This window comes from Podarcis vaucheri, assembly GCF_965113315.1.
Source record: "Podarcis vaucheri genome assembly, chromosome: 8".
NCBI classification, from domain to species: domain Eukaryota; kingdom Metazoa; phylum Chordata; class Lepidosauria; order Squamata; family Lacertidae; genus Podarcis; species Podarcis vaucheri.
The window spans coordinates 65,734,616-65,751,533 of record NC_138766.1 but is presented as its reverse complement, the minus strand read 5'-3'; the positions used below and the strand labels follow the sequence as shown (position 1 = coordinate 65,751,533).

Here is a 16,918-nt window from a genome sequence, read left to right as displayed (position 1 = left end):
GCTTGAACAAATCATGGATGAGGAGGCTATGCATGGCTACTTCTTGCCATCATGGCTACGCTCTGCCAGGCAGGGCAAGACTGCTGCTTCAGGTGGCAGAACAAACTCCCCCCCCCCCCATGGCATACCCACAGGCATCTCACCGGCCCTGCCAGAGCGGAGAAGCGTCACTGCCGTTAGCACTGATTTGGGTAAAGATCCCATCCATTTTGTGCCCCAAATTATGTGAGATCTTGCCCTCTCCGCATGCAGTTTTCGATAAATAAACTCCAACTCGCTCTCCTGTTTTCCTGTAGGAAGCTCTGTGCAACTGGGGACTCAGCTACACTGACAAAGAAAAAGTGCTTTATATGTGTTGTTCTTCTAACACTTTGACACCAGGTGGCGCTGCAGAGTTCGGTTTTTGCCAACCCGATTTCTCATACAAAGTTTGCAACGTATTAAACTGAAACGCTTCTTTGATGTGTCCAGATCCAAAGTGCAGTCCCGCTCCAAAATAAACATGACAACACCCTTTACATAATGTGAGAATAGGGCTTGAGTGGGACATTTGTGCAAGGTCCTCCACTCCTCTTTTCCCTCACAACTGTGAGGTAGGTTCAGTTGAGAAATGGCAATTGGACTCAGGTCACCCAATAAGCTTTATAGCTGTATGGGGATTGCTGTTTAGAATCTGATCTTCCCAGGTTCTGCATCTGTTCGGAAGCTATTTCAGTTGTTTTAAAATGTTTTTATTGTTTTTATATATGGAATTCTTTTATATGCTTTGCATGTAAATGTTTTTACACTTTTCTTGTTTTGTTACTGTAACTTCTTTATATAGTTGTATATATACATTTTTTAAAAAAAGTTTTAAAAGAACCCTGAGTGACATAGCTGGCACCCCTTAGGGAAAATATGTACTCTTTCTCATAAGGCACATGTACAGATATTTGCCATCCTCCAGAAAATGAAGAGTTTCTTCCCATCATTAATCTGAAGGGCACACATGTCTCCAAATTGCGTTGCCATCTGTGATGATACTAAATGAGCTGAAATGCGTATGTGCCTAATTTCCACTGTCTTAATCATGTTTGTCACCCAGGAGGGGGCAATCTGGATTTATCTCTGTCCTCCTTTCCCCAACACTGCACATTAGAATCAATGGAGGGCAGCGGAACATGCAATACATTCATTAATGGAAATGACCAAATAAATCCATGATAGAAAACCTCACGCCTTGGGGATTTGGGTTGCTTACAGGTGACCTGTATATTGAGCATTCATCCTGATTCTGTTTGTACACAACTTGCAGGGCATTTATATGATGTCAGCTGTTTATTGAGCATCCATTCTGATTAGTTTTCAGGGATGTAGTACAATGTTATATCCGGAGCATTTGCTATCTTGCACTTTTTTTACCACCACAAGTGTGGTGTTCATTTTATTTTGGGGAGGAAAGCAGGTTTATTGTGCAAGAGTGCCAAAATCACTTTAATGGCACAACCCAAATTTGGCCCAGGACTTCACTTCCAGTTACAAAATAGTGGCAATCTGGAAGCAGCCGTGGTCATATATATTGGGCTCTGGAGGCGAAAACTTAAGATTCTAAGATGGATTTGTGAAATTTTAAAAGTAGTAGTCTTTCTTTTCTTTCTGAGGCCTCCACTGGCTTGTCTGGATTTGCTGCAAGTTCAGGAACCATTCAGTCTTTTCAGTTCAGGACTCTTTGAGATGATCTGACACATAGGACTTGGGATCATCTACACAAGTACTGAACAATCATCCACGCCCAAAAGTGCAGAAAGTGCAGTCCCACAAGTAATCCTTTATCATGTGATAGTTTTGTCTGCTTCTTCTATACTAAACCACTTCTGTGTTCAGTAACACAGGAGGACATCTATGGAAGTGATTTCCTGGACTGCACAGCTTCATACTTTCTCAAAAAGGGCTTCATGCACAGTTTAGAATGGAATCTTGGAATCGTGGCTTAGTCAAATAGGCTGGATTATGACTTTAACACAGTTTGTCATAGCTACTCCTTAGTGTAACCTTTGGTCATCCAGATGTTGCTGAACCACAACTCCCATCCATTGGCTACCACTATCACACAGGGCTTCACAAAGTGGCACAAGAAATGCCCAAACACTACAGTGCCAGTTACAGATGGGTAGCCGTGTTGGTCTGCCATAGTCAAAATAAAAAAATTCCTTCCTGTAGCACCTTAAAGACCAACTAAGTTAGTTCTTGGTATAAGCTTTCGTGTGCATGCACACTTCTTCAGATACACTGAAACTGTTTCAGTGTATCTGAAGAAGTGTGCATGCACACGAAAGCTTATACCAAGAACTAACTTAGTTGGTCTTTAAGGTGCTACAGGAAGGAATTTTTTTATTTTGACTACAGTGCCAGTGGGAGAAAAAGTCCATTCACTGGCATAAACTAAGGGCTGCATCTCCATCCATTGGAAAAGAGCCTCGGATGCAAGGGGCAGAAGGGAAACGAACCAGCTGGGTGAGGACAGTCTAGCTCTGGGGTCAGGCTAGGACAGTGTTCCCCAACCTTTTTTGGGCAAAGGCACACTTGTTTCATGAAAAAAATCTCGAGGCACACCACCATGCCAGATGGGGAAAGGTCACTTTTTACTTATGTAAAAAAAAAAAAAAAAATAGTAACAGCATAGAAGGTAATGGTTAGGCTAGCATCCCTCTTCCAAATATGCTAGGTTTTTATTTGCAGGGACTGTTCTACCTGGGAAAGCATTCAGCACTGTCATTCTCCCATCTGCCATCTGAATTGGTACTATTCTGGGTCAACTTACTCTGCTGCATGTGTAGATGAAAATGGCACCAAGTGTGGGGGAGGGGGCAGAACAGGTTTTAGATACAGGATATTAAGCATACACGTACTTCAGATTGAACTGGTTGCTTGCTTTGCAAATTTTCATTTCCCAAATGACTGCCTTGGCAAGCGCAATACCTACCAGGCTCAACGCCGGTCTCGCGCTGCCGCTTCCCGCGCTCTCAAGGACCCAGGAGGAGGAAGACGTGAAGGGAATCCCGAAGGTGCGAAAACCTCGCGCATGTGCAGGCCTTCCGCCTGCGACAGCCCAGTAGGCCGGCCAAAGCGAGCGGCGATGGGATGTGGGAGGGAGCTCGCTCGCCGCCCCGCGTGTGCCTATGTGGGGCACGTTACAGCCCCGTGACGTCAGCGCCACGCACGCAGCCAGGCAGGCAGACGGCGAGAGCCCCGCACTGGGCGGCCTCTCCTCGCTGCCGCCGCCCCGCCTCTCGCCGCCCGACTCGCCCGCCTCCCTCCCACGGCACACCAGGCAACGTCTCGCAGCACACTAGTGTGCCGCGGAACACCGGTTGGGAAACACTGGGCTAGGAAAGCAGAGGAGCACTGGGGCGGGAGGCAGATGCATGGGGCGGATGGAGATGGAGCTCTGCCACCGCCTTCTACAAGGTCCATTAATAGTTTTGTATGGCTGCCTTTCCCACCATGAACCTGCCTGAACTCTGAGATCTGAGGCCCTTCTGTGATTGCCAACTTCAAGAGTACAGTGATACCTTGGTTTACAACCATAATCCGTTCCGGAGGTACCGGTTGTAAACCAAAACAGGTTGTAACCCAAGGTGTGCTTTCGCCAATGAGGCCTCCAAAAATAAATAAATGGTTGTAATAAAAAAGGGGGTTGTAATCCAAAAAAAGGGACACACACTTCAGTTTGATGTGGTTGTAATCCAAAACTGTTGTAATCTAAAATGGTTGCAAACCAAGGTACCACTGTAAGTCCAGAGCGTGGCAACAACAGGAATGCTGTCTCCAGGGAGGCTTGCCTGACACCAGTCTTGTAATTGTTTCAGTGCCAAAGACATTTCTGTGTGATATACTGTTAGGTAAAGGGTAAAGGAAAAGGGACCCCTGACTATTAGGTCCAGTCATGGCCGACTCTGGGGTTGCGGCGCTCATCTTGCTTTACTGGCTGAGGGAGCCAGCGTACAGCTTCTGGGTCATGTGGCCAGCATGACTAAGCAGCTTCTGGCGAACCAGAGCAGCGCACGGAAACGCCTTTTACCTTCCCGCCGGAGCGGTACCTATTTATCTACTTGCACTTTGATGTGCTTTCAAACTGCTAGGTTGGCAGGAGCAGGGACCAAACAACAGGAGCTCACCCCATCACGGGGATTCGAACCGCCGACCTTCGGGTCGGCAAGCCCTAGGCTCTGTGGTTTAACCCACAGCACCACCCGCATCCCTTGATATACTGTTAAGTCTGTTTTAATAATGTGCATGGGATTTTATTTTTACTTTGGTTGTAAATTGCTTTAGGACGCAAGAAAACTATACCCTTTTAAATGTGTTTGTGGGGGAAGGGGAGTTTTTTTTGGTGGGGGGGGTTGGTTCTTGTTTATATTATATGTTTTGTGTTTTTATCTTGTATTTTTATATTGCGAACCGCCCTGAGATCTATGGTTGAGGGGCGATATACAAATTTAATTAATAATAATAGATATAACAAACCTACACTTTTATAAAACTTGTAAACTGCCCTGTGATCTCCAGATTAAAGGTGGTATATAAATTTAATTAATCATCAAAATCCCTAGCCATTGGGCATGCTTGCCGCAGCTGATGGAAGTTGTAATTCAGCCAAATTTGGAGAGCCAAAAGCTTCCTCTTCTTTCCTTAGACTAAGCTGGCTACTGGTAGACTGGGAGAAATAGACGTTGCTATCAGTTTATGACAGCAATCCTATACATGTTTAATCAGATGCCCATTCAATAGCACCTACTCTCAGTTAAGTACATACTACCAGTTAAGAAGAATTGCGTCCCTGGGGGTACATCTCACATATCTCAGTGCAATACTATTTCCTGAACACACACACACACACACACACACACACAGGGGATTGTGCTGTAAATGCAATAAAAAAGGAAAATCAGTATCTGAATCATCAAGGAGCACAATGCAGTGCCAGATGGCATTTTTAGGGGTTTTTGTTTAAATAAATGGCACATATGAAGTCCTTGATGTGCTGCTGAGATCCAGTGAGACCATTTGCTAAATCAATAAGGAGTCAGTAAAGCTTTATGACCATATGCCTCTTGTAATGAATAATCAGGGGAGAGTAATGACAAAGCACATCAATTTGATTAATCAGATATTTATTGCATGCTGGCAGGTTTTGGATGAAATATGCATAGAAGAATTAATATTTCTGTTTATACTTTATTTCTTGATATCCAGTATCCCCTGCTGAGTTTATGTTTGATCTGAGTTAATGAACCCAAATATCTTTGTTTCGCTCTTTTTTTTGTAGGAAGTTTTATGGTTGCTTTTAAGCTTGCATAAAAAGCAGCATCAGCTGTACTTCCCTTCTTCTATACAACTATTGAAGGTGAAGGATCCTTGTCTGTTTTGGCATCTGGTCATCCAGGTCCACACTTATGAAGTTTCTCTTAATGCTTTGCCAAAATCTGCTTCCCATTTTCACCCATTAATTGCATTCCTGCGGTCAGGAGCGAGCAACACATTTATCATGTCCTTGGTTACCTTTTCTATAAGGTTTACCAAAAAAAGGCAGAGGATCCTAGTGTCACAGCAGTAAAACATATTTACAAAGCTAAGCAGGGTCCAGAATGGTTTCACATTGGATAGGGGACCGTGTGTTGAGATTTCTGCATTGCAGGGAGTTTGACTAGATGACTCTCGGATCCCTTCCAACTCTATGATTCTAAACATTTCCAAGAGGAAGGAAATCTGAATGTGCAATCAGAGTCTAGCTGTGTAATCAGATTCCAGCTCCCCTGTTTACCCACAGGCCTGTCTGCTTATAGACAAATCCTTTTGTTATCTTAGATACTTGGAACAAATGTCTATAATTGCCTTTGATCCAACTTGAGACTCTGGATCAAAAAATGTAATCAGTATAAAACTGGGATAGACTTTGCTACCAGGGAATTGCCAATAGTTTCTTTTAGCGGTGCCTCTGTTTCTACAGACATAATTGAGCACATGTGGAAGACTTGGCCTCGTCTAACACAAATATGCCATTTTGCTTGTAGAAGCCTTGTTTAAGGGAAGGTGGAAATGTACCCTTGTCTTACCGTTTTCAGTTTAAGCTAGGATATTGTACTATTGAAATTACACTCTAAATTTCTTTAATTTTTCTTCTGGTCTACACCATAAGTTTCGAGCGCTCTTACACAACTTTAGCAGTCATGGCTTCTGTTGGTATCGAAAGGTAAAAGGTAAAGGTAAAGGGACCCCTGACCATTAGGTCCAGTCATGGCCGACTCTGGGGTTGCGGCGCTCATCTCGCTTTATTGGCCGAGGGAGCCGGCGTGCATCTTCCGGGTCATGTGGCCGGCATGATTAAGCTGTTTCTGGTGAACCAGAGCAGTGCACGGAAATGTTGTTTACCTTCCTGCTGGAGCGGTACCTATTTATCTACTTGCAGTTTGATATGCTTTCGAACTGCTAGGTTGGCAGGAGCAGGCACCAAGCAACGGGAGCTCACCGCTCACCCCGTCGCGGGGATTCGAACCACCGACCTTCTGATTGGCAAGTCCTAAGCTCTGTGGTTTAACCCACAGCGCCACCCGCATCCCTGGTATCGAAAGGTATTTACTCTCACTGCTCTCCTATATTCTCACTGCTCTCCTATATACTGGACACAGTCACAGGGAACATCAAGTGTTACAGCACTCTGTAAATACCCAGGTCCATGGCAGGGAAACAACTCAAGAGCTCTCCTGCAAACAGTAAGTGTAGGCTTTATATGACTTGTTCAAGTAAAGCTGTTCCTTTCTTGGCAGCCCCACCTCAGCCTATTTCGTAGGACAAATATAAAGAAAGGAAAACCCTCCTTGTAAATCTCTTCCAGGACCTTTGCACATTCCAGGTAAGCAAGCTTTGAAGTAACGGGGTCCACTGAAGGAGGTCTGCTTCCCTATCTGTGCTCACCCCCTTCAGGGACTCAGGAGGGACTTGTTCCTTCACATTAGGACTGCAGCTTACTACGCAGTCAGGTTCCTCCGTCAAGAGTTTTTGCTCCATCTGTCTTTGCCTTGACAGCCTCCCCAACCTTGCATTTTAGTGTGAATTTCTCCTAATGCACACGTTTGCATGCAATTTTGCCCATTATCCACATAAAGCAACTTTCGCTAATACAATGCATTTTTGCTAATTATCCACATTTTTGCAAAGCAATTTTCACAAAAAAACCTAATGCATTTTTGCTTGTTTTTTGGTATCCCTCTGTCTCGACAGACAATGGTGTCCACCTCTGGAGGTGAAGTCAAACCACTGCGTTAGCAGCACCAAAGTGACCCTCCTTGGGGCGCAAGCCTGGGTACTGTGTATGGAGGTCCTGGGCTGCCCAGATGACGACCCCAGTTGCTGATGTGGTCCAAAGCAGAGCAAAATATTTGGCACTGGCTTCCACTAATATATGCATTTTTATGCACAGATTAACTAGCATATACCTTTTTTGTAAACTTTACTTGGCTGAAGAACTGCATTGCAAAATTCAGAGAAGTATGAATTCCCAAGGACGGCTGTTTTTCAGGTCTCTATTTGTTCCAGAAAATGTGCCTTAATTTGAGAACACACTGGTGATGGGGAATGCTATTTTCTATGACCCAGCCTGCTTCCTCGAAACAGCGTGGTTAATCATCAGCACTTTTCCTGTTAAACATAGGAGGATACAGGTTTGTAATGACCTTGCAAACCGTTCTAAGTAACGTTTCACTACAGTCAGAGGAGGAGATTAGGATCTTTGTATTGCTAACAATCCTTTTTTTGGTGTGTGCGTGGAAATAACAGCAAAAGAAAACAAAGTGCCATGGGAAACGACGGGTGTGATCAGGTAAATGAAGAAAATAGAAGCCAAAATGGCGAGATGCAACTCAAAAGAACCATAGGATATTTTGAAGGTGCCAGCTTTATCGTGGGCACCATTGTAGGGGCAGGGATCTTTGTCTCCCCCACTGGAGTGCTGAAATATTCTTTGCTCAATGTTGGCGTTGCATTGATCATCTGGACAGCTTGTGGCATCGTATCGTTGATGGGCGCTCTCTGCTATGCAGAGCTGGGAACAGCGTTACCACTTTCAGGAGGAGAATACAGCCACATCAAGAGAGCCCTGGGCTCTCCCTTGGCTTTCATCTTTCTGTGGACGGCCATGTTCAACAAACCCGCCTCAAATGCCGCTCGGGCCTTGCTGTTTGCTGAGTACGCTACCAAGCCTTTCTACGGTGAGTGCCCGGTTCCTGACGTGCTGAAGAAATGTCTGGCTTTGGCGGTCCTCTGGTGCCTCGGGATCCTCAATGGTCGAAGTGTCAAGATGGCTGCTTGGGTGCAGACCATTTTCACCGTCCTGAAGATGATGGCGCTCTCTGTAATCGCGGTTGGCGGGATTGTCCTGCTGATCAGGGGGAGGAAAGAGAACGTAGCAAGGTTTGAGAATGCCTTCGGCTCAGAGATCCCAGATGCTGCGCAGGTTGCGGAAGCGTTTTACCAGGGGCTCTATGCATATGGCGGCTGGTGGTCTCTCAACTATTTGTCAGGTATATCTCTCATTTTTGCTTTCAGTTGGCAGTTGTGATGTCTTGACTATAGAACTGAGGCTCCACACAGGTGTCAGTGACTTTTCTTGATGATGAATAGAGTCCTGTACAGCTTCCTGGCTGGTTTCTTCATACAGGCCTGAAGCAATAATTTTCTAGGCCAAGGAAAGAGAAGGAGGGAAGACACTGCAGGGTGGATTATTCTAAAGCAGTGAACAACTAATTCACAAGTACTGAGCACAGTAAAGCAGCTGGTTTAATCACACAGAATTAAACCACCTCACCACCTCACATTTCTGAACCACAGGATTACCAGGGTTTTTTTTTAAAAAAAAAATGTTTGCGCTACTGTCATTCAATCAGGGAACACATAGATAAGTGTTAGGCCCAATTCTGGATCAGATTCAGCCATGTGAAAGTATCCCTGCAGATGTTGAATGCTATCATCCTTGATCTTTGGCTATGCTCTCTGGTGCTGATGGGAGTGCAACATCATCTTGGGTGGTCAAAGGTTTCCCATCCCTGATGTAAACCATGGTATTGTGATGTGAGCCAGGGAAGTTGTGAGGTATAAGATCCTAAATGCACACTAAAGGTACGCATTGGATTCAGACAAATCCTGAATTATGATTCTAAGTCAGCTGCTGTGGATGGATTCAGAACTTCTCTGAGCTGAAGCAGGATCTCTCAGAAGCACCCTGAACTGCTGGGGACCTTTAAAGCTATTTGGGGTGATTAAGAGATCCAAATGCTTTTTTTAAAAGCTATACAGACCATGTGCAGGGGTGCGAACTTGAATAAAATATGTGATCATGTGTCTGAAAAAAACTGAAACGTGATGAAAATACAGGGTGTTCCTGCAGACTGACAGGACTAGATTCTAATCTAGGAGTTGCCAATCCTTTGGGGCACATGGGCTTTTTGAAAGAGTGCAGTGGGACCCATGGTCTCTAGCTTCTTCTCCCCTCCCCCTTACAGACAGAAGAGAAAGCATATGCATATGCATATGCATATGCACACGCACGCACGCACACACACACACACACTTTGGGGTTTTAAAAATATAGTCTAGACTCTAGGTGAAAGTCAGACATATTCTCTTAAATTTGCATGATTTTACATGGGACTCCACCACCGCCAGAAGCATCATCAATTTAAAGCTGATGGATTTTCATGATTTTTTAATAGGGTGGTAACCAAATCACCAGAAAATTTATACCTGTGGATATAAATGTGACCCACAGTTTTGAGGGGATCCCTCATAAAAATTATGAGGATGCATAAGAATCCATACCCCAAAAGCATGTTTTTTGTGCAATGACTGTGCTGGGGAGCACCAGAGCTGATTTTTATGGTCCAGGTGTGATCTGTGATTTGATGGTGGTGAGCATTAGGGAAATCTGTAGCCAAAACATGCAATATGAAGAAGAAGAAGAAGAAGAAGAAGAAGAAGAAGGAGGAGGAGGAGGAGGAGGAGGAGGAGGAGGAGGAGAGTTTGGATTTGATATCCCGCTTTATCACTCTCCTTCAGGAGTCTCAAAGCGGCTAACATTCTCCTTTCCCTTCCTCCCCCATAACAAACACTCTGTGAGGTGAGTGGGGCTGAGAGACTTCAGAGAAGTGTGACTGGCCCAAGGTCACCCAGCAGCTGCATGTGGAGGAGCGGAGACGCGAACCTGGTTCCCCAGATTACGAGTCTATTGCTCTTAACCACTACACCACACTGGCTCTCCAGTATCCAGAGGATACCTTTTATTGGATTTGACTTTTATCTCTTCCCTCTCTTTTTTTATCTCTCCCCTCTCTTTTTCTGACCCTCTGTTCTCACTCCCCACCCCAACACCCTCCTCCTCCAGCTCCCTGCTCCCTGCTCCCTGCTGCATCTTGTTTCTCCCCCTCCTGCCTCCTCCAGTCACTTTGTTGCCTCCCCCATCTCTCAGTCAACTCTCTGCATTTCCCTGTTGCTGGGCTAGGTCACTGTTAGCCAAGCTACAGAACTATGCTTAAGCAGCCATCATACCTGGCGCAAGGAATGTATATTTGTGCCAAGAACAGAAACATAAGATAAGGAAAGCGGTTGGCACATAAGTAACTACCTACTTGGAGCATTCCAAGGTGGTGGTGAAATCTTCCCTTTGGTTTGCACCTGGTTACAGCTGCTGTGAGTGTTGAACAAACCTAAGCAGTGTACATAATGTACGTATTGTCCTGAGTCTTTATATTTGCTCTGTTTCCTCAAGACTGAACTAGGGCCACACAGTTACTTCCTGACAGGCATCAATTTGACCATTGTTACTGGTTCTCAGAGCAGCAACCGGTGATGTAATCATTGCAAATTGATTCAGTAAAACACAATGGCTGGGATCTGAAATTCCACAAAGTTGCAATGAACACTCTTAAAATAATTCTCTTCTGTTTCAATAAAAGCTTTACATATGGAACATCCCAAACACTGTGGTTTAGAGAAGGCCACTGTTGCATGAGACGTCTCCATTCACCCCATATCTGTTGGCTTGGAGTTCCTCTAGAAAAATGGTCTTATGCGTGCTTTCTGATTTTACTCTGTTTTAGTTTTATAGTATGGGGAATGTTTTTGCAATGATCAACACGGTACTTGGAGAAACATAAGTTAGTAAAGAAAATATGGCAGAAGAAGCATAAATGGAAGTGAAATTCTTTGTTTTGCAAAACAACAGGATATGGGGGGTGGGGGGAGAGAATAGCAATAATCATGCCAGCTAAAAACATGGTATAAGAATAAATGTAAAGCAGATTTTCACAAGATTCAGCGCCAATTTTCAAATTCAGCATGTGGAAATTCACAAAAAGAGCATAGTCGTGAGTCTAGTAAAAGAAGTTACGATGTATGCTTTCTCCCTTTACAAAGAAATGTTTTGGAATGATTTCTAGGCAGAGGGCCTTCTCAGTGGTGGCACCCACCCTGTGGAACGCCCTCCCACCAGATGTCAAGGAAATGAACAATTATCTGACTTTTAGAAGACATCTGAAGGCAGCCCTGTTAGGGAAGTTTTTCATGTTTGAAGTTTTATTCTGTTGGAAGCTGCCCAGAGTGGCTGGGGAATAAATAATAAGTTCTTCTTTTCTTCTTCTTCTTCTTCTTCTTCTTCTTCTTCTTCTTCTTCTTCTACTACTACTAAATTTTCTATTTCAGAGGAAGTTAAAAATCCCAGCAGGAACATTCCATTGACTGTGATGACAACACTTCCTTTAATAACTGTGTTTTACTTGCTTGTGAACATTTCATACTTGACAGTTCTCACACCAAAGGAGGTTGTCTCCTCAGGTAGGCTGATTGGTTTGCATTTTTTATTCAAGAACTGATCATAGATATAATACATATTCAGTAGATAATAGAGATGGATGACCTGACAATTGTGTTTTCTCCATTTCTCATTTTTCCAGTCTTATGCTCAGTTTACTACTCTGCACCAATATGTGATTTTTTAAAGTCAGCATGTTAATGTGCATTTCTCCTTATTCTTGTATGCATTTTCCCCCAAATATAAACATTTTTTTATAAACGATTTCCCATATTGTTAATGTTATGTTCACATTTATACATTTCTGTGCACACTTTCCTCTACAATATGCATGTTTTGATTGGAGAAGTTCAGGAAAGTGAGAATTTCGAAGGATAGCTGTGTTTCAGTTTGTCTTTTGCTCCAGGAAGTACAAATCAGGCAGGTTCATATTAAAAAGTGAACCAAACCAAAACGAGGCAGGCCAGGGTCTCAAGCAAACCAAAGCAGAGATTTTGTAAATAAAGTCAGAGTTTAAAAAGCATGCAATTATGAACTATGTTAAAGGTGGCAGAAAATCAGAGTTATGTTTGTGTGTTTAACTGAAGCCCTATTTGGTGATTTTTGGAAGTGCATTTTAAATTGTCAGTTGTTTAGCCTATTCCAATCAGGCGTAAGGGATGAAGAATGAAACCAAATAAGCGACCGTTCAAGACTAGTTATGCAACAATGTGAAGGTAGCATGCTAGCCTTTTACTAATTTAAAACTATACCTAATATAAAATAATTCCCCTTTACTTTGGGATGAGACTCAAATCCCATTGAAATTTATGGATGAATTTCTCTTCCAAGTGATGATGCGTGGTTTGTTGTAAAGAAGACGACAACATAAATTCACTGTGACCAGCATTATTACTGATTGCTGTAGGTGTACAATCTTGTTTCTGGGAATACAGATGACATCACTGCAACACACTTCAGCAACAAGGTGTGTGTGTGTGTGTGTGTGTGTGTGTGTGTGTGTGTGTGTGTCTGTGTCTGTGTCTGTGTCTGTGTGTATATGTGTGTTTGCAATATCTACATAATTTGGCTAATGCCCCACCTCTTATGGCAACAGAAAGTACACAATCTGAAATACTGCCGTGATAGCCTGATGCAGTACCTCCAACTGCTAGCGCTTTAAATGGTCTGGCGGCCACTGAAACATGAGACTAAACTTGATGATCCAGGAGAGCTGTCAAACTGTAACCAGGAGTCTGCTAATGATGTCGATGTTTCCTTGCAGTTGCTGTAGCAGTCACTTGGGCCGACAGGGTGATCCCTTCAGTTGCCTGGATAATTCCTGCATCTGTGGCCATCTCCATATTTGGCGCCCTCAACAGCAGCGTATTTACACTCGGACGATTGACCTATGCTGGAAGCCAATCCGGACATTTGCCCACCATAGTATCCATGCTCAATGTCCACCACTGGACGCCAGCGCCAGCCATGATTTTCTCAACTGTCGTTGCGTCCATTTTTATTATCCCATCAGACCTAATTGCTTTAACTAATTATTTCGGCTTCTCCGTTTGGCTGATGATTGGATTAACTTGCACTAGCCTGATTGTCCTCCGCTACCGAGAGCCTAATCTACACAGGCCATACAAGGTAAAAAGAAATGTAAATACCTAATTAATTGCTGTATAAATATCACGCGAGTCTTGCAAGCTTTATGCTATGGACACTGTAAACTCAACCCCACTGATACTAGATGGGACATATGTGCATTAGAAATTGCCTTATGCTTAGACAGATGATTGGTTCATCTAGTCTATACTGTATACACTGACCAACAGCAAACCTTTTGGAAGGTCAGGCAGAGGTTTTCTTCATAAACCTTTATATAAACCTATATATATTAGGAGGTGAGCCTACTGAGTGAAGAGCATGCAATTATAGGACAGAATTCTTTTTTAACCTTGCCAAAAGACCACATCTTGGTATGGTCCAGAATCACATTTTGCCATTTTGGATAGAATTGTTTTTAAAAGGTAGATCTACACTGCCATCTTAGCCGTGTCCATTCAGAAATAAGTCCTGCTAAATTCAATGGGGCTTGAATTCAGAGAAGGTGGAGGTTAGAATTGCAGCTTTCATTGCACATGGGTGTGTATTAGGGGGAAAAGAAAATGTGTCCAAAATATAGGGGTGGACTCTAAGCAGTGATGCTGTGCACATATGGAAAATGGCAGGGGGACCTGTACTGAAAGCGAGACAGGCATTTTACTCAGCTACGGTTGCAGAATCAAAGGCAAATTTTGAAAGTGCAACACCAAACGAATGAGCCATAATGCAAGGATAGGTCGAGACAGGACCACCTTGCATCGAGACAAGCCAAGCTTCACTTGTGAAAAATGACTGAACAGTTATTTATACCATCCCCAGTGACTGTAGGAAGATCACTCAGTACTCAGGAAATGGAGGAAATCTCTTGCATAATGCAGCTCTGGAGAGATTCTGCCTGGGGCTCTTTCAGTTCTTACCACCTGTCCCCCAAAATAGTTGGTTGGCAGCACAAACATCATCTCTGCTCAGAATATGTAACGTATTTTATTTTTCTGCAGGTTTTTCCCCTATGCTTGTTCATATATCTGACATTTGCTTTCCCAAACTCCTTTTCTGTTTTGCAGGTTTTCTTACCTGTCGCTTTCGGGATGGTGGCGATTTCGCTGTTCTTAGTTTTAGCTCCTATAGTCTGGTCTCCAAAGGTGCAGTACATTTATGCTTCCATTTTTATGCTCGGGGGTCTCCTCTTATATGTGCCTTTTGTCCATTTTAAAATTCATTTTGCGTTTATTGACAAAATCACTTGCTACCTGCAGCTGTTGCTGGAGGTGTCACCTCCTCATTATAAATCTGAGTAAGGGCGAAGGTTCATACTTGGCTGCCTTTTTTTGGGTGAAGAACGTGGCTTGGATCTAGAATAGCACAAATGGAATATTGCTTCCTACAGCCTTCTCTCCAAGGGGTTGGGGGAGACAGTTGGTTTTAATGCAGACCCACCTAATTTGCATTTCTTGAAACAATACACAAACTGAAATGCAACGCACTGTTGAAATTTGCACTTCTGATTTTGCAATGCTGTTCTCCAACCCAAAGAAATGTGTACAAAAAATTGTGTAGTAGGGGAAATTATGGAGTAAAATGCGTATATCATACCTTCCAACAGCTTGTGTCCCAAAGTTGGGATACATGTCTTCTCACCTGTGCTCCTGGGTGAGTCAAATGTCCCACATGAGATCATGGAGCCCAAAATACATGATTTCTTTTGGGAGAGATCTTGCCGCGGAATCTCATGAGATCAAGGCACCCAAGTGGCTGCTGTGCTCTCATACAAGAAAATTGGATGCCATATTTTTTTCCTAGAACACTTTCAGGCTATGATATATTCATGAGACTAACACAAAAAATGCATTGTATTAGAGTAATTTGGATACAAAAAATCCCAAACTGATTTGTAAATATGGTGAACTGAACATAAGATTTGAAAAATGAGAAACAGAGAGAAACTAAAACTGACAAATTTGTCAGTCTGCATCTCCCTGGACTACCACCTCAAAGCACAAGTGGGAGAAAGGTTACACAATCCCCATTGTGTGAGCATTTTTCTGCATCCCACCCAATGTTTCTTAATGTTACATGTTAGTAGAGCTGTTACCTGGTTAAAGGACTCTGAATTTGAAAGCAGCCCATTGCCCCTTTTTTGTTGCTTGCATTTTAAACTTTATTTCAAAAGAAAAGAAAACCCAATTTGCTGGCTGAAGATTACTGTTCCTAGTAACCCAAACTTGGGTTAAACTGTGTTTAAGCTTTGTGTTTTAATGCTAATGGGACATTAGGTGAAGGGCAGGAATTAATAATAATATCATTGGATGGAATAATGTTTAAGCGTAACTGATTTCAGATTTTTTTATTGTAATTGTTTTTGGAAGGTTTTAGAATGTTTTTGCTTTTGTTTTCTAATGGTATATCTGTTTGCTGTTCTGGGCTCCTGGATGAGATATAAATTGAATAAATAATAATGGGAAAAACTCTTGGGATGTCTTTTTTTAAGAGCACATTCTAGTATGTTTTGTTTTTCAAACAATTAAACTAAAAACTAAACATAGTAATTGTTTGTCAAGTCGAATAGAGAGAAGCCACAACTTCTTTAAAAGGGCAGTGCCCAAACTATTATGTATTTTAAGGTTGTTATTTATTAGGTCTTCTTCTTTGGCGATCACTCATAGCTGTGTAAGATTGTCTTCCATGAACATGGTTTTAACAGTGAGTCCGTAAGTGACTGTGGAGGCCAGTTCTGGATCCACATGTCCTTCCACAGTGGGGACATTGGTTCCGGGCGGGAGTTGATCATGGTGAGGGTTTGCCAAGCGTGCCTTCATTTTAGCACATTTCTCCCTTTCATCCTGAGTTTGAGTGTCTTCAAAGCCCATGGCATCTTTGGTAAAGGCTGTTCTCCATTGGAGCACTCACACGCCAGCGTTTCCCAATTGTCAGTGTTTATACTACCTATTAGGTATGCCCCTGAGGATGTGACTAGCCCAGGAATTATTATTTTTCCAGAATTAAATTCACTGTCTTTTGCCCAGACATCAACTCCTGATTTCCCCCACAAGCTTTCTTCATTTCAGCAACCTAATTAGGGTGTTGGGGGAAGACCCACATTTTTTATTATTACAGTCGTACCTCGGGAGTCAAATGGAATCCGTTCCAGAAGTCCTTTCGACTTCCAAAACGTTCAACTTCCAAAGCATGGCTTCTGATTGGCTTCAGGAAGCTCCTGCAGCCAATTGGAAGCTGCAAAAGCCCCATCGGATGTTCAGGTTCCAAAAGAACGTTTGAAAACTGGAACACTCACTTTCATTTTTCGATTATTCAGGAGACGAAACGTTCGACTCCAAAGTCATTCGGGAGCCGAGGTATGACTGTACAGTGGTACCTCGGGTTACATACACTTCAGGTTACATACGCTTCAGGTTACAGACTCCACTAACCCAGAAATAGTACCTCAGGTTAAGAACTTTGCTTCAGGATGAGAACAGAAATTGTGCTCCGGCG

At 43.1% G+C, this 16,918-nt stretch overlaps 1 protein-coding gene across 1 annotated transcript; it reads left to right on the top strand.

The window, feature by feature from the left end:
- Nucleotides 1-6,768: 6,768 nt before the first annotated feature.
- On the top strand, nt 6,769-15,296 carry SLC7A13 (solute carrier family 7 member 13). Its single transcript, XM_082234931.1, has 5 exons — nt 6,769-6,892; nt 7,261-8,558; nt 11,731-11,862; nt 13,104-13,468; nt 14,491-15,296. Exons 2-5 carry the CDS (start codon nt 7,835-7,837, stop codon nt 14,722-14,724), a joined length of 1,455 nt encoding a protein of 484 aa, XP_082091057.1. The 5' UTR covers nt 6,769-6,892; nt 7,261-7,834; the 3' UTR covers nt 14,725-15,296.
- Nucleotides 15,297-16,918: the final 1,622 nt, after the last annotated feature.